This window comes from Chlamydotis macqueenii, chromosome 1 (assembly GCF_036417535.1).
Source record: "Chlamydotis macqueenii isolate bChlMac1 chromosome 1, bChlMac1.mat, whole genome shotgun sequence".
Classification (NCBI taxonomy): domain Eukaryota; kingdom Metazoa; phylum Chordata; class Aves; order Otidiformes; family Otididae; genus Chlamydotis; species Chlamydotis macqueenii.
The window spans coordinates 208,377,102-208,402,731 of NC_141556.1; the positions used below are offsets into that span (position 1 = coordinate 208,377,102).

A 25,630-nucleotide genomic window follows, 5' to 3' on the forward strand; every position below is an offset into this window, starting at 1 on the left:
CCGTGCACAAAGTACACCAGTTGTTTGAGGCATAGGAACCAAATTTATGCTGACAGTCAATCATAGTTGTCTGTCATTAACAAGTAGTACCTATGTAATTTTCTCCACAAATTAATGTAGTTACTGACACCAGCACAAGTTATTTCACCTCCTAATAATGTAAATGAAAAGCATTTGATCGTGTAGATGTGCACACCAAGATCTGTTTTAAAGTAGTTATTAGCTTTGATGAGATATTAATTTTTTTAAGTCATGGCACTATGTAAAGCTGTCCTTTTCCCACCATTTTTTCCAATCAAGATTCATTCTTGAAACCTACAGACTTGACACAGGAGATGACTATTCTAATTCATTACCAAATGCTATTTGCTTTATATAACATTAGGTGACATATCTTTAACTGAGTACAGCTGAGTCAGTGCTTTTTAAGTTGGATGGCTCTTCACGACAAATATTTAATGATGTCCTGGTTTTATTTAGTGGTGGGAGGGGGCTATGGTGGCAGCTTCTGTAAGAAGCTGCTGGAAGTTTCCCCTTTGTTCAGTGGACTCAGCTGGGCCTGGGGCGGACCCGCTGTTGGCCAAGGCCAAGACAACTGGTAGCAGAATGTTCCCTGATAACGCCTCTGCGATAACGTATTTAAGAAGGGGAAAAACAGAAAAAAAAGAAGAAATGAAGAGGTGAAGAAGCTGGAGCAGGGGCGGGGGGGGGGGGCGTGGTGCAGACCTTGTGGGTCTTGCAGGCCTCACCCTCTGGCCTCCTGCCAGGCGGCCGACTGGGCCCAACTTGGCCCAGCCCGGCTGCAAGAAGTGGAGAGGAGAGGAGATGTGAGGAGACCCTGAGAGGCGTCTGCCTGAGCTGGTTGTGAGAAATTTCTTGTGAGAGGAACGGCTGCAGACGCCAAGGTCAGTGAAGAAGGAGGGGGAGCAGTAATGCGGCTCCCGGCAGAGATTCCCCTGCAGCCCGTGGTGCAGCCCATGGTGGAGCAGGCTGTGCCCCTGCAGCCCATGGAGGCCCACGGAGGGGCAGAGATCCACCTGCAGCCCATGAAGGACCCCACGCCAGGGCAGGTGGATGCCTGAAGGAGGCTGTGGCCCATCAAGGGCCAGCACTGGGGCAGCTGTTCCAGAGGGACTGCACCCCGTGGAAGAAACAACCCACGCCAGGGCAGTTTCACGAAGGACTGTGGCCTGTGGGAGGGACCCCAAAAATGGAGCAGGGGAGGAATGTGAGGAGTTCTTCCCCTGACGAGAAGCAGCGGTGTAAAACGAGGTGTGATGAACTGACTATAACCCCCATTCCCTCTTCCTGCCTGTGCCACTTGGAGTGGGGGGAAGGTGGTAGAGATAATGTTAAGCCTGGGAAGAGGGAGGTGTGGGGGGAGGTTATCTTGTTCTCTGTCTCATTATCCTGCTGTTTTTAGTAATAAATAAATAGTTTTCCCCAAGTAGAGTCTGTTTTGCCCGTAACGGTAACTTTAAGGATTTCTCCCTGTCCTTATCTCAAACCTCGAGCCTTTTATTTTCTTACATTTTCTCTCCCTGTTCTCTCGGAGTGTGGGGGGAGTGAGAGAGAAACTGTGTAGTCTGGTCCTGATCGGGGCTAAACTATGACAAATGATTTGCCACCAACAAAACAGAGACAGAAGGAGCAGTCTGTCAGTGTGGGATCTGTTTAACAACCATAAATGTCAGGGAGAGACTCATCAGTTTCTTTTGTTCATCCTCCATCTGATGAAGGAAATTTAGCATTTATCTCCTTATCCCTGTTGCAAAGCTGAACAGAAATACTTTCCTGAAAAGCTCTCTGCCAATTATGTCGAAGCATGAAAATACAAAATGAAATCAAAGTTCATCTTGTAGCCTCTTATCTATTTGCAATCAACCTATAAATAATCTGTCACTCATTCAGTTATTTCCTTTTGGAAAAATACAGAGAGAAATCAAGACACATATTTACAAGTAATTTTGTTTTTTTTTTATGTAAGGCAATTTCCAGAGCCCTGATGTTAGAAGTTTACAAGTCTATGAATGATATAGAGAAAGAAAAGAGATGGTGCTTACTGAACTGTAGTAATAAGGTGAAGACATTCTGAAAATGGATTCATGAGTCATTGCACTTTGCTTTGACTCTTTTTGTCTCCCTGAAACTGTACTTTGGTCCCTTAGTTCCGTTTACTGAGGATGCTTTCTTGCAATACTCTAAGCAACAAAGTGAAATAAAGATGTTTTATTTGCCAGTGAGAAGCACCCTGTACTCTCAGAGAGTAAAATCAGACACTTGTGACTTCTCAGAAATTATGCTAAAAATTTGCTAACGGAATTGCACTACTCGTCCCAGACCATGAAAGATTTTCTAAGAGTTTGTGCTTAGCAGTGTTGAGATTCAGACCGTAACACTTAAATGTGATTGTTTCAGGTTGGGTTACACTACACATTTTCTCAGAGTAAGGGTTTCCCTGATCCTTTTCATTAGGAATCTTCATGACATATAGTATAACACAAGACCCTGCTATTAGTCCCTTGAGGGGTTCTGTCTAGGAGGGGTATTAACATGGTCTTTCCATCAGCTATTTCAATTAATAACAATCCTTAGCTTCCCTGCAATGCCAGAGGTAGGGTAAAAAAACAGCACCCCCAGATTGTTTTCTGCAGGGCTGCTCTGCAGCCACTCCTCTCCTCATTTACACTCGTGTCTGGTGTTACTTCAACCCAGATGCAGAATCTGGCGTTAGTTCTTATTAGATTTCATGCCACTGATAATTGTCCAGTGCTCCAGTCTATCCAGATGCCTCTGCAAGGCCTTTTGCCCCTCGAGGGAGTCAACAACACCTCCCAGTTTAGTGTCATTGGCAAACTTGCTAATGGTGCATTCAACTCCTGCATCCAGGTCACTGACAGAAAGATCTCCACATCTTCCTCACCACTCAGAAGCTTTCTCATCTTCTTTCTCCCTCTGTCCTATGGAGACGTGGGAGGGAGAGAGTACTTTGGTGGGTGTCTGGCAGTGTCTGGTGTCCACCCACCACCAAACTCTACATGTGCTGCTGTGTTACAAGGGCCATTCTGTCTGGCCAGGGTCACATCAAGGCACTGGCTGCTTGCTGGGTAGCTCTGGTGCAGTTAGGGAAAAGTGACCAAAGATGCTGCTGCCTGGGGCTGAGCTGGATATGGCCCCACAGAGGGAAAGGAGGGAGGGCAGGCAGTGTCCCAGGGATGATGGGAGCTTCCCATCCTCTCTTTTCTCTCCCCACGACCAGTCGTCCCACAGGGCCCTCTCTGGGTGTGCAGAGCCCCAGCAGCACAGTCCCTTGAGTGGGCAGGGCAGGACAGGTGGCTCCTGGCACTTCCCCAGGTTCCCTTCACCCAGTGGGTCAGGCTGGGCTGCAGCACCCTGGGAGCTGCAGAGGAGCTGCCCCATGGGCATGAGGTGGCCCAGAGCCAGGTGCCCTGGCATGGTCTCTCCAGCCCCTGGCTTGTCCTTGTAGGGGGAAAGTGGGCACCTGCAGGCAGGAATGGCAGGACAGTTCCTGCTTGCCCTGGGGACATGCTTTTCATTCCCCTTGATTCTTGAGGCTTGCAGGGCAAAGTTCTGCCCCAGCAGGAGGGGTACAAGGGGAGGGATAAAGACACTCTGTGTCAAGACCATTAAGACACTCTGTGTCAAGATAAGTCTCTCGATAACATGAGCACCTCTGCTGTGTTTGCCAAGCCCTTTCCAAGAACTTTCTTATGAGGCTGCATCCATCCATGTGCCTACGAAGACCTTAGTGCCCATAAGGACAACATAATTGACCACCTGCTCATGCTTCTGAGAACACCCATCAGGCACTTTTTTCCACCGGAGCTAGGCAGCGTGGAGAAGATGCTGGCAAGGAACTCCTGCATTTGCATGCAACTGGCATGTTTGTGCAAGATGGAGCAGCTTTGACTCATCCTACACCTTGAGGATGAGCTGAAGAGAAGTTGGGGCTCCTCGTTCCTGCGCAACCTTGGCAGCCACCTGTCCTTGATGTGGGGAACTCACTTGCTGGTTGCAGCTCTTGCAGAGGGCAACCTGGGTCTTACTTCCTCAGCGGCTCCACTGCCAACGGATGGTGCCCCCCAACTACTCCTGCAAGCTCTGGCTGAGGAATACCTCCAAGAGTATTCATGGATGCATAGGACAGTAGGATATTCTTGGTAGAAGGCTTGCAGCAGAGACCTCTGTTACCACCTGAAAGCAAACCTCAAAGATGCCAATAAATGAGTTGGTTTTAACAAACACTCTGTCCAAGTATGTTGGGGCAAGGCTTTGTTGGGGAATGTGGGCCCCTCTGAGATCCTTACAATGCTCAGCTGCTGATGAATCAGGTGAGTGTTTTGTGGAGAAGTATATCTCAGTATCTGGGAATGATGTACACAGCATTCCTAACAAAAAAAAAAATGAAACCCTAGGGGAAAGAATGAATGTACTAATGTATTGTTTCATTCCAGACCACTTCTGGACCCCGCCTTGGAAATTTTAGGCACCTATATGGATTAAAAGATTAATTCCTGTGAGACCCATAAATGTGGAACCCAAAGCCTACAATATCATTTTTGGTGTAAAGAAACTCAGCTCTGCCTAGAGCTGGACGAAAGAAATATGAAGTCAACACTTAGCATAAAAAGCCTTAGTGCAGTCCAAAGCATAGGAGTCTTGACCAGCCTTCAAATACTGAAACATGCTTTAGGAACAGCCTTTGGTGAAGATCCAGCCACCGATCTGACCAAACTTTTCCGAAGGAGCATGATCCTGACTTGAGCAACAGAAAAGTTGAAAAGCCAGAGAAGTCCTAGTTGGATGTGAATAAACAAATGCTGGCTGCGACTGCAGTTTATCTGTTCTACTGTTCATTAATATTTTCACATGTGGAGAAGTTTCTTTTCTAAAAACATTTTATCTCTGCTAGCCACAACTAAAGCAAAAAAAAGAGGGAAATAAAAAATACTAAATTACTATTGAGGACAAGCAAAGGAAATATCTGTTTTCTGCCTGAAAGACACGCTTCATTTCTGCAGGTGCAGAACTTAAATATCCCTTACATCTACTGTTTGTCTTCATACCCCAGTGAAATGAGAAAATTTTGTTATGATCACTGAATCCTGGGGCTGGAAGAAACTCAATGGATCATTTACTCCATCTTCTTGACCCGAGGCAGAACCAACTATAGTTGCATCATGGCTAACAAATGGCTGTTCTCCATGCTACAGACCTGGTGACCTGCCTGGTAATCTATCATATCACAACCCTCACTTGTTCTAAATCCAGTTCAAATCTTGCTTATCATAATTTGTGCATTAAATTTTGCTCCACACACTCCCCAGGGGACACACAGAGCAAACTCACTCTTCAAAGATGTGCTGCAAGGCAAGAAGATTGTTATCGGGGCCCATAACTCCCCTCTAAGTCTTTGGTATTTCTGATAAATGACTTCAGATCTCACATTCTTTCCTTGTAGGACAGGCTTTCTAACGCTCTGATCATTTCCAGTCTTTCCCCTGGAGTCCCTCCAACTGGCCTACACCCTTCTTGAAGTGCAAAGCTCAAAGCTTTACCTATGAAGGATGAAAGGATTGCTCATATGTCTTATAAACCATACCTCAATTTATAAATCCCTATACCGTATTTGAATGTTTCATCACAGCATGATGTGTAAAAGACAAGATACTACAGGTAACAAAGTTATAGATACTCTTCTATGAGATTCTTTTCCCAACAGTTTTCTGTTAAGCACTATTTAGTAGATTATTTGATTATTTCTACTGAAAGCACCTTGCAGTGGTTCCTGCTGAATTACCACTTTTTTTTTTCAGACCACTTGCAGTGTTAACCCCCCCCCCAGCACATGGTGTCATCTGAGAAAAATGTGAAAAAGAGTTACAAAAGAGGAGTATGGCATCCTCTGGTAATCATTAAGCTTCAAACTTTTTCTAGGTGCTTATAAAGAGTTTTCCTACTAGTTCCAGTATTCTTCTGGGGTTCTGGAAGCAAACTGATGACTTTATAGTCCCTTGCCTCCTCTTATTCACTTCAATGAAGATGAGTTTGCTGCTTACCCTTTCCAGTTTTTCACTTTACCTTCTCCATACAGGTGTTCAAAACCAATCATTGTCAGTATTCAGATTTCATCAGCTAAGTTTCGATAGCCTGGGATCAAAGCAATCAGGACCTGCAACTGTAAAAATATCTAACTTCTTTAAGTGCTGCCAGGCCTGTTCCTTCTTCATTTGGGGCTGAGGTCTTGTTCCTCTGTTGCTGGTTTTAATCATTACAGCAACCTTATCACAGATAACCTTTCTGTGAAAACTGATGCCAGCAAAAAGGCAGGCACTTTTTATATCTTTATATCTTGCACCTATCATCTCAACATTTCTCTGTTATTACAAAGTACATCTCTAAACTACAATTATTTTCAGTATGTTACAGAGGGGATGTGATTTGCTATAAAGGAATTTAAAAGTATTATTTAAAAATAACTTTCAGAAATTTTGTCTATGGCATTTCATAATCACTAGAATTTAGAAATTAGACACATCTGACCTACAGACTACAGATAAGATTTACCCGTGGCCTACCATTCAGACAGTTCATTTTTCAATTACAATATATAAAATGTAAATGTGCATACACTATAAATTATTTGCTGTAATGTTGTCTTTCCTCATTTCAGGCCTCTCTGTTGGAGTGGCTAGTATCTCTTTGTATTAATTTCATAAGACATCCTACACATTGTTTGGCATAAGAAACAAAAGAAAAGAACAAACAAACAAAAAAGCAAACCCAAACACAGTTTAGGGGAAAAAAGTCTATTATGTCCTTATTTGCAAATATCACTTTCCAAAATAAAAATGTCAAGCCTGCCTTGAGGATATTTTCTTTCAGCTTATGCAACATATCTTTTATCATATCCTAAAGACTTTTTGTGTCATTATGTCCTTTTTACATTTCACTCAGCTCTAAGATCGTGCTTTGCAACTGTTTCTTCCTATCAAAGACAATAATTGGACAAAATTCTTTCTAAAGAATCCAAGAGCAGGTGTCTTATTGGCTGGTATATATCACTACTCAAAGTTCAGAAGCCAGCATCCTGGGTAATAAACACAGATCTTGTGCTCTTGGAATACTTTGGATATACTAGCTAGTGTTTCTGGTTTCACAGAAGGTTCCCTCCACAGATATAATTTGCTTATTTAAGCTTTCAGAGCTGCACTTATCTCAGAAATGAGACACTAAAGACAGAAGCATGAAGCTGTCTCCTTGCTTTTCTCATACAAAGTTAGCCAAAGTTAGACCCCCTGGAAGGGGTCACAGGAATTTTTTTCATCTACCAAGCACTCCAAATGCTTCATGTCAAGAAAAACATACCACCTTGTCATTGTCCCAAGTGGTGGAATTTCTGAATGAAAAAATCTGAAAGCAAAGAAAGAGAAGTGATACTCTCTCACAAATCACACGGCTTTACTGCTCACGCGAATGAAGAAGAGCTGAAGAGTAGCTGTCTATGTGTCAGGAAGCACAAGTCTTTGGTCCAGTAAGCCTATATTTTGCTTCTGCATGAAGCTTGATGTCACTGTGTCCACAATACAAAATTCTACTACATGGCCAAATCAACTGCCCTTTGTACGTGTCACTGATGCGACACATGCAGAACCAGAGTGTGCACCGGACACCCAGAACCTGGACTTCTCAGTCTCATGTCTTAAGATGGCACAATTGGAAAGTATTGTTGCAGACCATTTGCTTCATGGCAAATAGCAAAGGATCTCCTTCCTTGTAAGCTCCAAAAGAAAGGCTGCCATTTCTAGGAATATTAATATAATATTTAAAGAAATAAACCAAAATACGCCTAACTGATGAAGGAAAAACAGTTTTTCAGAGCTGTTGGACAAATGGTCTAAAATAACAAATGGCAAGTTACAGCTAAAATACTACAGGGAAATTTCTTTTTGCCAAGTGTTGAGATCTGGTTACCACTTTAAGTTGTCACCTAGAAAGAACTCAAGTTGCATTCTTTCTTTTGTTTTCTTTAAGGATAACTACAATTTTAACTAGAATTCGGAATACTGAAAGCAAAATGAGGATAACAGACCTGCAAGAAAGGACTAGAACACAGTACTGGAAATAGTCAGATGAATGACTATTTGCAATTAATCACTTTGGTGTCTGCCTTCTGACTAAGCCATCTATTCCCTTCAGATGTTCAGACACGCTTTAATGTAACTCCTTCCTTTTTTTCAGCTAGTGGAAACAAAAGAATAATACTGACAATCTAGAATTTTTTTTTTAAATAGACTGCAGACTGATATTTTATTTACCATATCACTTGAATCTTTAAAGCTTCACCCAGCTTTCTCACTCTACCCTGATCAGAATCTCTGATGTCTTTCTCAGAAGACCGAAAATACTGACTGTCTGCCTGTGCTTAGGATTACAGAAAAAAAAAATGAGACAAGAACACAAGAAAAATGAATAGATACAGCTCTCCAAGCTATAAAAATGTAATTGAGTACAATTTATTCTTTTAAAGGTGCTTTTCATTTTGCTGATGCATGTTGTCTTCCAGACAGCAGATTTCTTGAGAAAGATCTGGATATCTAAAAAACTATCAGGAAGACAGAACTTGCTACATAGATAATTAACCGAACAATAAAAGATGAAATCACTGCTCTATAATTTCACCTGGTTAATTTGCATATTTGGCTTTATATTCAAGAATGGATGAAGCTCTTCAAAGAAGAAAATATAAGGATTTTCAGACTACTCAGCTGCAAGTGACAGATGTTGTGTCAATAAACATATTCCACATAGGATGCTAAAGCCTTAATATATTTTCTGTTGCATCAGGATGTTACACCAGGCTATCATATAATTGTTTATTTATAATAGTGGTGAAAGATCAAGCATAATCATTCTCTAAAACTCACCTGAGGAATTTAAAACAAGGAACATATAGGTAGTGAAAAAAGGCCAAGAAAACTGCCACTCCCTAGAAAATTCTCACTCCTCCACTAAGAAAACAGAAAAAAAGACATTTGTCTCCTGCCTACAGGAGTTCTTTCACACTCAGCCCACTAGTTTAGCAAATGATGCCATTTTCCTTCCTCATCTTTTGATTTATTGTCTATCTGGAAATACTGATGAGACAATTAACACTGCTACAATGTCTGCTGCATCTCCTCCCTCTCTTATGTTGGCCTGATGAAAACAGCCATGGCAAACATAATGAAAGGGGTCTTCTGTAACTCCTTTTTTAACTTTTACATGGCACTCTAGAATGGGGAGGGAAATGATGAAAATATTTCCTGACCCAGAAACATATAAACTAAAGGAAAAAAGAAGTACAAAGGCATGCTATAATGACAAAATTATGAAGCTTACTGTAATAACATTCCTTTTGGTCAGGAGAAAAATTTAGAATTGTAAAAGGAGTTGGCAAACATTCGTCAGGAATTTGTCTAACACTTGTAGACCAAAAAAAAAAAGAAAACCAACCAAAACCAACCACTTAGTGGTGGAGACAAGTCCTTGGGGTTTCTAAAAATGACACACAGAAAAAGGCAGCAGTGTCAAATAGCATCCCAAAGCACAGTTTTCCATACAAGCCCAAGACAAAAGATGTTCCAAGAAACTTTCAGCAGTGTGCTGGAGATCATTATGTAGCTGAGAAATCCATTTAGTAAGCAACTTCCTTTGAAGCATTTCCGCAAGGACAGGATAAATCAAACACAGAATTTTTTAAATGGTCTGCTTTATTCTCACCCAGAAGCAAGCCATAGGAGCCAGACCTGGAGATGCATCCACAACTTATCCAACAGCTAAGCACAGAAATTAAAAGCCCTTTCTCTCTGTGTGGGTAGAGGAAGTGGATGAAGAAAAGAAAATGCAACATGTTCCTCCCCTCAAATTTCCAGTGAGAGGTTATTGAGTTAAATCTGCCAAGGTGACAGAAACCGTTTCAGGGGGAATCTAGTAAGTCATGCTAACTCTTCTAAGCAACTTTAACCACAGCAAGAGGATTGACATCTTATGACAGAGACTGATAAAAAACAAGGTCACACTGGTACACCATATCACTTACTGTCTCTAGTCAGAGCTGATGAAACTATTTAGGCAACGGGATGGTAATACAAAATTTCTACCTAATTCAGAAAGAACAAGCACAGAAGATTTTGTCAATTCAAGTGTCAATGGTGTACTTAGGTCCAAAGATAGCTGAATTTGGTCTGATGCAACAACAATTTCATACCACCATCTTCTGCGATTTAACTGCAATTGTAACAAACAAGATGACTGATTTACTTCTTTCTCCACTGAAGACAAAAAGAAGCTAGCCAAAGCTTATTTTTCTTGAAACAAAACTTTAAGCTTTTTGGCATCCAAGCCTGCCTGTACTCTGGTTGTCCAGAGAGGTGGTGGATGCCCCATCCCTGGAAACATTCAAGGCCAGGTTGGATGGGGCTCTGAGCAACCTGATCTGGTTGGAGATGTCCCTGCTCCTTGCAGGGGGGTTGGACTAGATGACCTTTGAAGGTTCCTTCCAACCCAAACCATTCTGTGATTCTATGATTCTATCTTCCTTTCCCCATGCTGCTGCTTTTGCTCTACTGCAGCCACAGTCCATTAAGATGAATCGTGTTCTGCCGAAGCTGCCTCATCAGTAAGTATTGCTGAAGCAATTTAGTAATGATCTTAATGTGCAGTGCTGGATTTTTATAGCCATCTCAATTGGCTATTAAAATACAGCACCACACTTTGAAATTGCTACTGCACCACTTCAGAAATAGCAAGCACAACGGTGTTGCAGAAAGTACTGTTCATTTCAGTAGAAACCTCACACTTTGTGAATGATTTTTGGAAACTGATACTTAAAATCTACTATGAGATTAGACGGTTGTTTTGCATATTAACCCAGGATTCTAAGAACTGCCTTGAGAGTTCTTAAGAACTGAATGGTTTCAAGAGAAAAACAAAACAAAGCAAACACAATATATATGTGTATAAATTGCTGCACAGTCTTCCAAGTAATATTGTTTATTCCCTTACTGCTAATGGAAAATGACTGTGAAACACAAAAGAGGGAAGTCAGAAGTATGAAAACATGAGACTTGAAACAAGTGATACCCTGCAGCTTTCAGAATAGCTCTAGTTTTAGGTGAGAAAACCAATGAGAAGGATGGCTTTTGAATTCTATTTGAAATTATTCTTGTTGATCTGGAAAATCATTACGTTATCAGTTGACTAATTAGCTCCAAAAATGGCTGTATTTGGTCTGACGTGACAACAATTCGATATCACCATCTCCTGCCATTTAATTGCAATTGTAACCAAAAACATGACAGACTTTCTTTCTCCACTGAAGACAAGAAGACAGTAGCCAAGGCCTGAAATACTAGAACTGAAGTGCCAGTCTAATAATAATAACTATTATTATGTGACACTACAATAAATAAGCATTTATTTTTTTCAGGAATGGAAGTAACCGCTTTACAGAATGAATAGTTTTTAACCAATATTTCATATGTGTAATTTATACAAATGAGATGGCAAGTTACCAAAGGCAGATAATACATGTAATAGTTTATTTGTTTATTTAATAATAATATTTATTTTATTCTGCCATAAAGCAGAATATGATAATAGCAACTGTACGTGGATATCATCACTAAAATTAAAGAACAAGGTCCTCAGTCTCTGAAATATGAAGGTGCAGACATAACCTACCACTTTTTCTCCATCAGGCACTGGCAACACTAATATGTCTTTTTTTTTTTTTTTAAATAGCAAAGGTTTTTATAGCACTATCACAGAGCTTTCTAATTTTATGAGTTTCAAGAGAATCCCATTTTCATGTGATAAACTATGCAGATACTCACATATTCCTACATTAGACAATCTTAGCCTGGGGGGAAGTCATGCCTTTTAGTAATGTTAACTTACAAATGATGGTTTTGAATCACTATCTTAAAATTGGAAAATTATGTATTAGTGCTTAACAGAGCACTTTCTGCTAATTGGATGAAATGCGAGCCCCTTCAAGCAAAGAGATTTCACAACAAATTGCATTTTAGTTTCAGTTGTGGTGGTTTTCTAGTTATACCTGTAGTAAGTGATAGTGTATTACAGCAACATGAAGCAAAGCACTTAAATTACAGCTGAAAACCTAAATAATTCATTAAATCTAGGTTTAGGAAAGTTTGCCTGTTTCCTCATCTTTCTACAGCTCTCTTTTTTAAGTTGCCCCATTTTGCTCTGTTTTAGGTCAGGATTCACAGAAAAGCTCACAGCACAGAAGGAGAACAACACTGAAAACCAGAAGTAAATTCATAGCTGATGAGATCACAAGACTGAAATTCTTAAAAGACCATAAGAAAAGGCTTAAGGTTCTGTTAAAACTGTGAAAAAACAATTTTGCTGAAAACACTTTGGAACTATAAAAACATTTCTTAGCATGAAATAAAAAATGTTTTGAAGGTTTCAAGTGATCATAAATTAACAAAACATCTGCCTAACTTGCCATAAACCTACCTCTCCCCATATGCTGAAGTTTGCTATGCAGTACTTAGTGTCCCTTAAACTAGAGACAACAGGCCAGTATAGTAGTAGAAGTGACAGCTACATTAATAGAAAAATATATATCGTCATCAGTCTGAAGCAAGCATTTGCAATCAGTTATTGAACAGCAAGATCTGAAAGCTTTCAGTGTTGTCTGAAATTGGGAAAGAAATAACTCAGGTTCTTTGTTTGCAAAAGCTTCCCCTTTCATTTGAAGTGCTGTAGCTATTAGCTGAGATAAAAAGGTAACCTTTGGCTTTGCTTTAGCAGATAAAAATTATAAGAATTCACCTTTTCTTACTGAGAGTAGCACTTGTAAAAATTAAAAAACCTCTCTACTCTGCTGTTCTGAATTGAATAAGTTCTTAGCAGGCATTTTAAAATACACATAATTTTACTGTACTTTTTTTGACTATTTCAGTTGACACCGCAAGCTGGAATACTATCGATGCAACAGAACACAAGATTTTTCCAATAAAGCCAACAATCCAAACTAAAATGTGTCCACTTCTATGAAACAGAAGTATGAACTTCTATGAAACTACAGACAGCAATGGAGTAGAGAACATTTCAGTAACAATTCAAGGTAAATCTACAGAGAAATCATACCTTATATCGATGGTGAAAATCCCTGCATCTTCTTACAAAACAAACTTTCATAACTAATCAATGAGTTTAAAAAATGCTAATTAAAACATACTTATTCTTTTCTTAGTATAGTAAGAGTGCTTCATTACTGCACAGTGACTTTATTCAGTGTCATCAAGAACAAAACAAATAGTTATGTGAAAAGGAAATCTACCACGTGCTGCATAGTTGCTTCAGGCCAGCACAGAAAACAATGAAATGGAAACTCTGGAACTGGTTATGCCCAATGACTTCATCAAACATTTAGATGGATATATATAATTCAACAAAAAAAAAATACATATTACAACCTTTGTATTCTTCCCATCTTATTTTTGAGTACTTTATTGAGATGCCCACTTTAAGAGCTTAGTCTTTGCTGATTAAGAAGAAAATTAAGATAAGGAGGACAGCCATTCAGAGAGAGATACAGACTGAACAGTGCTCAACAGATGCATTAATTTCTAATTTAAAGCCCCAAAACATAATAACACTCCAAATGGAGTAAATGGAAAGTCCTGATATGGCCCTAATTCTGAAAGTAGAAAAGAGCAGAGGAATAAGTGTCCCCAAATACCCTTTCTTAAGTGCCCAAAGCTCAGTGGGGTGAAACCGATCAAAATGTATCAACGGGTGAATTCACCAGGAATGAGAAAAAGGCATGCTTACAGACAACAGAAGACAGACAGCTGCTGATCTGTCCAGAGCCTTTCTAACTAAAATACAGTGAACAAAAGGGCAGCTCTAGACATCACGGCAAGATTCCAATGCCGTTCAGACACTGAATGATAGATACTATTGAATTGACATGAAGGGTCGCGTTTAATCCTATTTCTCTGTGATTTTATACTCAAGCCACTAGAATACCCAGATGACAGAATCAGCTCTCCGTTATGTTGTTCCTTTTTTTGGGGTGTTTTTAGGTCTGACATTTCTCCTCTCAAGTTTCCTGGTACTCAGCGCTTCTGCTTCATATAATATAAACTTAATTTCTGCAGCCGTGTTGTCTTTTAAGATGTCACATTTCCTATAGAATTGAGGTCAGGAGTTTATTATGTGATCCAACACTGCTACAGTTACTGGAATCATTATTTTCTGCATTATTTTTATTTCTTCTGGTATATAATATCAGAGCTTAAATTATCAGTTACATATTGGTAGGTAAAATATTACACAACCTCTGTATTTAACTAAGTTTCTAACTGTCAGAAACTTTCTACAATGTTAGAAATCCATTTTTTTTTTCTGGCTGATTTTGTAAAAAATGAAATTTAAAAAACTCAGGTTTAGTTTCTATCACTAATATTACATCAAGCATGCTAACCAATTCTTCTGGTTTTAGTAAAAAGTAGATTTGCGATATGAAGGGACAGCATGAATATGGAATTCCTTTGGTTTAAAATCCTCCAGTCAAATGCAATCAAATGGGTTTGAGCACTGCAATCTCTGAACAGTGACTGAAGTTTGTAATTCACTCCTCATACACAGTTCTTTGCAGGGTCTTATAGGAAGCTAATACACAAGTTATATTACAAAGCCAAATGCCACCACTAAATTGTTTTGAATGTCTGCACGTTTGTTCCCCAGGAACAAATGCTGCAGTGTACGCAATCCATTCTCATTACTGTTAAGTCTTGCTATGTTTCAACACAGAGCAAGAAAAACATATTACTTAAGGACAGGATTTTTAGTTGTGTCTAAATCCTATTGATTTTCAATAAGAAAGCTCCATTGTATATCCTTCCTCTGTTACAGCCCTTGGCTACTGCAAAGAGGCTGGCTGCTAAAATCTGCAGTGTCCTGAGTAACTGAAATAAAACACCTACTGTTTACTACTAAATGCTATGCAAAGCCTAGCAGTGAATCACTAAAATTGCACGTCTGACTCAAGAGACATACAAGAGGGATATAAAAGACAATCTCCTGAGCACATGAAAGAGAGGAAGGTCCTGCAGTGATCACAGCTGGCAATTACCTTCAAGACACAGACTGTAGACATCAGCCAATATTATCAATCAGATGTGGCAAACTGACAAATGCATAGCTTTAAACATCTACACAGCTGCAATTCTGTTTGAAACCTTGATTTTTCTATTACACAACTCATTTGTGTCTCTGTTTACCTCTTTTCCCAAACAGTCGAGATGAAGGGTTACATGGCTTTTTAGCTCATAGGATGCTAGGACAGCTTTTTTGTAAAGCAGCAGGAGCAATTGCAAGGGGATCTACATTCAAAGGGACCACTCGGCAGCACACCACCATGACTTTTCCCCTGCCATATGCCCAAAGCTATTGCTACACAATGCATATTTAACTTCTTACGCTCAAAATAGTTTTGCAAAATTAACCTATGTCTTCTATATTGTGGTTGCTAGCTAGAAAAATTAACATCCATTTAAAAAAAAATCTAACCTTTACAGATGCACAGCTTGTAAAAGCCCTCATTCTGAATACCCAGGATTAAATTAAAATAATATTTATACAAAAAGCCTTGCAAATTTCCTTCTTTATCACCTTTAAGTGCTTAAAGATACGATCTACTACACATACACAGGTTTAGTGATCTCTGAATTTACGTGCCATTACGGAAGCCAAGACTTGCTTTGATGTGGTAAATTCTCAACACCATGAAAAATTAAGTCAGTATGTATTTTGTTATATATTGACAGAGACAGACAGGAAAAGAAGAATCTGAGAAGATATTTGCTAGTCCAAGTTTAGTAGTAAGGAAAGAATGATGTGGAAACTACCATGCTGATTTTCAGGTCCTGCTCTGGACACCAAAACATCCCAATTTCACTCTGAAAAGTCAGAAACACTGTGTATATAAATACTAAGTTGTTCTTGCACTTTATAGTAATGGTGTGAAAGAGTAGTTCGCAGATAAAATCACCCGAAATAGGAGCAAAGAAGCATCATACGAGTGACTTAAACTGAAACCTACAGCCAAGATTCACAGGTTTTATTCTCAACTTCTGCCATGAGCTTGATGCCTCTCAACAGTTTATTTTTCACAGAAAATTTTGATAAATCAAAAGAAAAACCACTACAGATATTATAATTAGTATTGGTAAGATTTCCAACCAATCTATAATCTATTTTCCTAACCCTGGAAACATTCAAGGCCAGGTTGGATGGGGCTCTGAGCAGCCTGATCTGATGGGAGATGTCCCTGCTCCTTGCAGGGGGGTTGGACTAAATGGCCTTTAAAGGTCCCTTCCAACCCAAACCATTCTATGATTCTATGGTTCTTCATTCTACTTTTTTCATTTGTGTAATATAGAAAGCATACAAGGGCATGTTTCCTTACTGCTTAAATTATAAAGATTAAAAAACCTGGCTTTTGCAAAGAACAAGCCCATCCACTTTTTTTTTTCATCCGAGTTTCTAGTTAACTTATTTCTGTAATATTGAAGTGAAAATTTTAAAAATATACTCAACTTAACAATAAAATTCAGTCTTTATAGCACATATCTGTAGTAAACTTAATATAAGAATATAGCTACAAAATTGATGTTTGTAGTACTAAGCAGCAAAGCTTCTTTAGCTTGTTACAAAAAGCACTTTTTTCGTATCCACTCTCTTTTATGAAAATAAATGTAAAAATAAATAGTTTCAGGCATACAATCAAAACAAACATGATGAAAAAACATTATTAGATAGTGATTGCCTCTCTTGTCCGTTTCCACAATGCAGCAAAAATTTGGTCATGGTGAATAATTTTTACTGTTTCATCACAACCTGAAAGGATATGTTAATTTTAGTTTCTTTAGCCTTAGGTTACTCAAAATGGCTATCACATCACACACTTAGTTTAATTCCAAAGCTTTAAAACACTGTGCACTACAATTCTGAGTTCACACACGTACAAAATCTCATTAGAGATGCTTTTCTATTAGGAAGTCAATTTAGCGTTGTAATTGACTGGAAGAATCCAGACTTTTGGGGGTTTATTCTCAGATGCATGTTTAAATATATTTTACTGTTCACCAAGTGCAGAAGCTCATGCATACACTGCTGTTCCAAATAACCATGATATACCTAGAAGACACATGGTGCAATACTGAAACCAGTGCACCATCCTTGCTTACTATGAATGGATAATCTCAACAATTCCACGTGTATTCCAAAAAAAAATATACTCCATTACTGATATAAAAAAAACCAGGCAGAAACATACTGTAATATTCACATGAGATGAGACATAAGGGAAACCACTGAAAGAGCTACAGGCTGTTCACTGTAGATGAAACAGTTGGAATAATCTCATGTGCATAGCATAAACTGAGAGATATGCAAATGTCTTAATTTCATATATATACCATTAATTGAAGACTCGCTTATGAAGTAATTATTATGGATAAAAAAATCTACTGCTGTTTATTTTATTCACATGTACTATGAAAATATCCATTTTCTTTGACCAGAAATTAGCTATAAAGAAAAAGGACAGTAACCAGAGGAAAATTTCAGGCAGGAAAAACAATAAAATGAAATTTTTTAAAAATAACACCTCTACAAATAAAAACTTTTTGCAAAAGCAAAGGTGAAAATATAATATTCACAATTTGTACTAATACTTCTAGAAAGGAATCTGGGTTTTTTTCTCTGACCATAAGGTTCCATTGGAAGAGATAAAGCTGATTTAAACTAGTGAAGGTCTTATGCTAGACTTCCGTGTAATTTTGTTGAAGGATAAAATAAAATTCTCCTATGTATTCAGCTAAGTTAGTATCCTTGTCTTCTTGCTCCAAAGATAACTTTAGAAGAAACTATCAACATGAAAGTAGAAAGGTTAAGTTGGATGATCATAAAGCCTTCTGAATAAAGGGAGAATTCAGATACTCTGTATTCAACAGCACCTTAAATGAAAGTCAAAGGTCTCAGTAAAGGAATGTTAGAAGAAGTATATGTGCTGCCAATGTAAAGCATAATATTTTTGCATCTTGCATTTCTTCGGGAAGTAATGAGCCATCTCTACAGTAAATATCAAATGAAGCAAGTGACAACTCCTTGCTTTCCTTTATATTTCAGGAAGAGACATGCAAACACGAATTCAAGTTCTATCAGCTTAAATTAACTGCATTTCAGTATTTGACAGGTCAAACAGTTAACGAATCAACAAAGTCAGATGCCATTTGAGCTACAAAAGAAGTTAAGCATCAAGTTTAAAATGGATGTATTTTTATTTTCACATTTACCTTTAGGACCTTTAAACAACTTGATCTCTACCACGGTCTCCAGAATAGGTCTCCTTCGACGAACATACAATCGTACTATGGAGCCAGCCTCTTTTAGGGCCTCCACGGCTTTGCTGTGTGAGACTTCTGACACGTCAACCTCGTTCACTCTCAAGATGCAATCGTTGACCCTACAAGAAAACCAAAGAACCATAGATACTAACTGCTTCAGCTGTCATTTTGAAATGAACAGAGTTTTGTCAGTAGTGCTGTAAAATGAAGAACACTTCATTGGGAAGTCTGCCAGATGACAGGCCTAATGCAATATGCATCATCAGCAATGAGACAGAAACAGAACACTTAGTCCCTCCAAAAGACATACCTGATTCAAGCTAAAGTCCACCTAATCACCCACACCTACCATCCTCCTTCATAAACTGGGGTTGCATCCACTAGAGTGACAGAAATTAGTAAGAAAGATGAGGAGAAAGTCTTTAGCAGGGCCTGTTGTGATAGGACGAAGGGCAATGGTTTTAAAATAGAGGCAGGCAGATTCAGACTAGACAAAAGGAAAAAATTTTTTACAATGAGGGTGGTGGAACACTAGCACAGGTTGCCCAGAGAGGTGGTGGATGCCCCATCCCTGGAAACATTCAAGGCCAGGTTGGACGGGGCTCTGAGCAGCCTGATCTGGTTGGAGATGTCCCTGCTCCTTGCAGGGGGGTTGGACTAAATGGCCTTTAAAGGTCCCTTCCAACCCAAACCATTCCATGATTCTAACAAACAACTTGTATATACAGACTTCATTAAAACAATTTTTACTAAACAATATAAGTGAGTTACAGCATCCGTGCTGAATGATATTTCTATTACAGTTGCTCTTAAGGTAATCAGTTGATTTAATTTAATACAGAGAGCCCAGTAATTGTTCAAATACCTCCTCAAATCTCTCATATTTATTTATCAGACCCAAAGAATTCTAAGCTGTCAAAGTAAAAATACTGGCCTACAAAAAGCAGACAATTTAGAAGAGAATGTTTCATGTTAAATAATTTGAGTAAATGTCATTCTTTATGTTTTCACCACTGACTGTAGGCTCCAAGATCTGCTGTGTAGTAATAGCATCTATTGTTTTTAGAATCCTAACAACATTCTCTCACATTCTTACTTTGGGCATTATCTGAGGATGAACAAATATATTCACCCTCAAAATGTCCCAGTTAGATGGAATAGTATTCTCCTTATCTGACAGATTGGTCCAAGTTGGAAAAGAAGTCTATACCTTGACAGCACTCAAACCCATCTCCAAAGCAGCAGGCTAATGACTTAACTACTGGGCCATCCTTTCTTTGCTAGTGAGGGTAAGTGAGAAGAGCAAATTCCAAAGAACTAGATGAACTGAGACTCTATTGTTCCTGTGAAGCACATTTATTATGAGATACCTCTAAGTTCTTCGGGTACTGAAGAAAAAGACATATGTAAATGAATGTGTTCTTCTGCATGTTTGAAAGGACAGTCAGGGAAGAAAAGATGGGTTTCTAAAAATATTCCCTTTTCCCCTATGTTTCTATACATAAAGATCAACTACTGAATGTTACTCTTTACAGCATAAGAACACCTGAGCTGGGTACTGCTCAGGAGTTTTAGCACATGAAGGGAGAATGAAGCTTTACCAAAAGTTCATCTGAACTCTGAGAATTTAGGATGGATTTTTGTCACGTTCGTGTATTGCTCTTTTGTTTAAAAACAAAACAACAAAAAGACCACAACTATTTGAAACCAAAGACTTTGTGTGTTATCAACCTTTTGGAAGAACATTCATGGGGGAAGATGTTGATAGCAGCCTTTATCTGGCAACTGGTTGAACTTGGAAAGGACACAAAACTGATACTTCCCTTCTAATCAAAAACGCTGGATTGCAAAGTTTCCAGTTTCCATTGTATGGTTGACTTTGCTGCTTCCCTCCAACGCCGGAAGTATTAATTTTCCAAATGTTTAATTGTGTTATTTGGCTGTCAAATTAATAAGTGCTCTAATATAAATTGCTTTATTCTTTTAAATAAATAATGATTACATCCTGCTAGTGCTTCCCACTCAGAAAGACAGTAATTATGTCTAAGCTGCTTCTCTTTCTATTAATATTACTATATATCTGATTCTTGTCACATTTATGACTCTTATTGTTGTCATATCTGGAATTCAATTGGCAGTACCATGCTTAAGGAACAAACTGGAAGATCCTAACCATTGGATGGTTATGAAGATGAAAAGGTAGCAAAAGATTACAAAAACACTAAAAAGGAGTATTATATTTATTTTGCTTTCATATAGTACGTGCCTGTAAAAGACTGTGTCGAATATTTTTCTCAACATTGTCGAAACATCAAACCACCACCCAAACAATGGCTTCCCGTTATCTTGCAAGCCAACTCCTGTCGTCCTGCGAACCTGAATGCAGAGCTGATTCTGAGAAATTTAGCCCTACGTCCCCCCGCACCCCCCAGAGACGATAATGGGCATGCATATCACCCGGCAATAGGCATACATATCACCGCCAGGTGAGGGGCGCGGCTAGGAAAACCAGCTCTTGTAATACAATGAGTACATGAACATAAAAGGGGAATACACATCGACGGAATCCACATCGACAGAACCAATATCCACAGAACCAACATCGAAATGACCAGCATCGGATGGATTGTTCCCCCACCCAGTGAACTGGACTGTCAGGACACCGCAGCTCTGTGGTGGTAGCTATTGCAACTGAAACTCTTCTCTTTTCTCTCTCTTTCCTTTCTTTCTCTCTTTTATCTTGCATTTGCGAACTTGTTGTCGGGTTAATAAAGTTACCTGGCACTTGACTCAGTTTTGAGTCTTAATTCTGTTCCCGAGAATACAAGGTCTAGCCACCCGTAGCCTCCCAGACTTGTCTGAGGTCGGCTAGAACGCAAGGGGGCCTTCCTCTCATCCAAAATTGGAGCATGACAGTGCCCTGCATTGATAAATATTTATATTACTAGATAACCCTGTCTACGTAAAACCTCTCATAAAGGCTCTAGTGATGCCTCTTGTTAAGGGAAAAAACATGTCTTTTGGACAAAGTCAATAAACACAGCATTAACTTGCCCAAATCAGTAAGCCACACACCTCCATTTACTGAAAAAGCATGATCCTTTGTAAAAGGACATTTACATTCTAACAGAAATCTCACCTCACTGTCTAAAATTCTGCCTTTTAAAGCTACAGACTTCTTCAGAAAAGTAAGACTTTAATAAAACATACACAGATTAGTACTGCTGATGTAGGATGAATTCATCTGAGTTTCATGTTTACTATTTTCAAGAAACTGTGCAGACATCCTTGAAAAACTGATAATTGCTTCAGTCAAGTTGTAAGAAAACAAGACAAGTACAATCCTTAGGCACTTATTAGAAATATAGTAGGTGACAACTGGTAATGATCATTCTGTTCGCTTGTTCTGCGCAATGCAGAACAAGCATGCTTCTTCCCTGAAGAGAAAGCCCAAGCAGCGTCGTACGGCAGCAGAGAGCCCCTGTGTGTGTTTTAAAAATAAAGGGATACAGCTTAGCAGTAGAAGAAAATTTCTGGCTATTTCCAGAAGCTAGAGAGGATCTAGTGTTTCTGAAAATGTCTGATGACAATTCTAACTCAACATTTGACACTTATGTGCTTTATAATGAAATTCCAAATATTTCATAGAATGATTACTGACTGAAAATAACACTTGATGAAAGATATGATTTGGAGGGGGATAATTTATCATTGACACAGCAGAATGTGAGCTGAACTTAAGAAAAATCTGAAGTCTTAGGACTGATTTTGATTTAAATATATGTGCAAATACTGGTACAACACAATGGTAATCCAACTGTATTTAACATGAAGGCACTACTTGAAGTATCAAATCTAACCTATTCTTCTAGCAAGAGCAGAATTGTCTTTGGTTCTGAGGAAAGTAAATAAGGACTAAACCCACAGTGTTTCACTTCTGAGAGAAAAAAAAATAATCCTTCAATCCTCTGAATTCTTTAGCAAGTGGCATTGATCTATTACAATAAAATAAATTGAAAAAATATATTGTTTTCCCCCCAAATGCTGGCCTGGTGCCACCCCAACTCCTCCTGTGCTGGCCTGGTGCCATCCCAGCTCTTCCTGTGCAACCTTGAACAGGTCACATAACTTCCTTTTATCATAATCTTCAAACAGAGGATTAAAACCCCACCTGTGTCCCACTTCCTTTGTCTCCTGTTTACAGTCTAAATAAACTTTCCAGAGGAGTGTCTACACCTTCTTGGCTCATCTCAAGCAGGGACTAACCCTCAGTGCAGCCTCTAGGCATACTCAGCATAAATAATAGATAACCAACAAAAGCAGCTCCCTGCCTTTTCCCGGCTGCGTTCACCCTTGTAACCAGTCCTCAGAAGTCAGAGATGAAGGACAAACACTTCCACCACGCACAAAGGTTGCACTGTGTGTCTGTTTGTGTGTGCAAAGATGGGAACTGAATTCTTGCACAGCATTCCTGTAAGTAAATACACCCAGATGGATGCTTTCTCCACCTGTACTGGCAAACCAGTTTCGGTGTGTTGGCTGTCCAGAGCCTGAAGGCTGTAGCACGGTTGAGCTAACAAGTCTTGCCAAAAAGCAGGGTGTGCTCGATTAAGCCTAGTGCCGTCCTTCTGCAACCTCACAATTCATACCAGCAACTGGCTTGATTTTCAGCCCAGAGACTGAAATAAAAAAATCTTACAAATGTTTTTGATTTAGGCAATGTGCAGATTTTACTACAACATAATGGAAACCCAGCCTGTCCACCATACCACCAGCCTTCAGCCCACAGCTCCCGGCATGAGATTTTGGAAGGTGACCTGAAATTGTGTTATATACCCCCAGAGTTTACGCTTAACTCCTCTGAATTTTTGCAGTCTTTTTGGCATAGAAAAAAGCCACATATCTTTCCAAGTGAAAGTCAATCTCTAGTGTGTTCCTATCTTAATGGCAGAATGTAAGAGAAGCAGAAGAGCAGCAGAAAAAGCCTGCATATGCAGATCCAGCTCACTCCCTCCATATCAGTGCCATCTCAGTCACTTTTCCAATTCCACGTCCAGGACCCCCTAGCACAAAGTCCTAGTCCTTGTCCTCCAGAAGGCTGCATGAAAAAGCAAAAAGGACAGTGGAAATTCCTCCTTTGTATACCAGGAGTTCAGTGATGGTTTAGGAGGTAGAAACGCCCACAGTAATGCAGTCAAAAATTTCAGATCACATCCAAGAGGGCTTAAGTCACACCGGCATGACTGGCAGGTGTGCTACCAGAGTACTTTGAGATTTATTTCATTTCTAGCATGGACACTGGAGCCCAGATTGTCAGGGAATAATTGAGATTTCAGAAAATACTTCTGCATTTCAGAACGTGTTATTACCTGACATATCCTGTTGATGACATGACCTTGCTGAGACCCTAGACACAACCAGCACAGCTACCAGATTGTCATAAGACATTTACATTTATTGTCTTTTGCTAATGCTTTAGTTACTTAGGGATTTTTTTTAAAAAAAACAGTAGCCATCTTAATAAAATGTCAATGTATAATAGTAGGTCTCCATAATAGTAATCAAATTTGAAACACAAGTAACTGGTAACAATATCAGTGAAATATTAGCATACCAACTCCATATCATACACAGCGTCTCTTTATCCCTCTCCCGATGTTTCATTTATGACTCTAATTTCTATTTTTGAAGTTGCAAGTCAGAAACAGACAGCATACTGCACTATATAATTAGGAATGGAAGAGTCCCTGCAGCCTTTAAACTGTTAGAAGAAAATATATTTAGAAGCTTGAATATGTTCCTATTCACAGTTTCAATGGAGGACACATCAGCATTTGCCTTTTTTTTTTTCTAGAAAAAAAAAAAAGTCTTAAACCCAGCTGTAAGACTTCACTCCAGGCACAAACTTGGCTAAAAGTCAGTTTATCTGTTGTTTAAAATACTTTGGATCACTTCTGCATTCTCGCCTAGTTCTGAGAACTTCCTGGGGCAAGGCTGGGGCTCAGTTAACCCTTTCTGTTGCAGTGAACAGATCCTTTTATCCTTTTAGGCCGTGTGCCTTTATCACAGGGTGTCTGTTTGTTTGGGAGTGTTTATATACATATAAATACCCACCAAGACAGTGTCTAGAATCTAAGAGAGCCTGACCCCAAAGATACCTCGTATTACATCAACTTGGCACAGTGAAATCCCATGCAGAGATATCCAAGCCAGCTCAGACACTGACAAAATAGCATGGAAATCCACCTGGATCAATGTTTCCCATATGTCCACAGCCAGTTACCGCAGGTAAAAGGCCATATTAATGCTGCTCTGCAACGTTGAGATCATTTAGCACTAGCTTGAGTCCCTGCACAACTTGCCGTGCACTGATTCGTTTCAAGAGGGAGCCCGTTAATGGCTACCAACAGGAATAAAAATAGAAAGAGAAAAGAACAGTCACAGCCCTGTAGTGCAAAAACCTCTCCTATAGAATCAAATCAGAGACCTTGGCCCCTGGTAGCAGGATTGCTGCAGAGACACACAATTAGGCAGCAAAGCAAGATGGTCATCGAGGAGGCTTGCACCCGAGCCACCCAGCTGAACCTTACTGACTGCATCCCTGCTGAGGGCCAGGCGGCTCACCCAGAAATCAATTCATTTCCCTAAGGAAAGACTGCTGTCCCTATTGCCTGAACCATCACATTGAAGGGAAGGTTGGACTAAATGTGTGGAGTAAGGCGTTTGCTCGCAGAAAAGAGAAAAGCTGTACGAAGCCATAATCCAGACCAGGGGTCCATCTCGCCTGCTGTTTCTTTCCCGGATGGTAAAGGAAAAGCGTTAACACAATATTTACCCAGAATACATTTTCAACTGCTGACGCCTCTCGACTTTGCTGAATCAGAGCTACTTTTTTTTTTTTTTTCATTTAATAACCCTGGATAGATTCTTCTTCCACAAATCTGCTTAACTGCTTTCAAAACCCACGTAAACTTTTAACATCTGCAGTGTTCTTGTAAATGAATTTCACAGCTCTCCTACCAGTTAAATAAATATCTCCTTATGGATATTTCAACCCGCTGCTTACTGGTTTCATTTGATGTCCCAAAATCCTTTTGTTAGAAGCAACAGCAAACACTGCTCCTGTTTCTCTCTTGTAGTTAGGAAACAGGACATAAGTCTTACCTCTCGTAACT

General features: G+C 39.4%; 1 protein-coding gene across 8 annotated transcripts in view; it reads right to left on the reverse strand.

Moving 5' to 3' along the window:
* The window catches only part of DLG2 (discs large MAGUK scaffold protein 2), a 1,053,001-nt gene that overhangs the window by 315,763 nt on the left and 711,608 nt on the right, over positions 1-25,630 (reverse strand). For all 8 annotated transcript variants that reach the window (XM_086739684.1, XM_086739682.1, XM_086739677.1 and 5 more), the window contains one exon: positions 18,405-18,574. In XM_086739684.1, the coding sequence (XP_086595810.1) occupies positions 18,405-18,574 (170 nt within the window). The remainder of the gene's footprint in view (positions 1-18,404; positions 18,575-25,630) is intronic.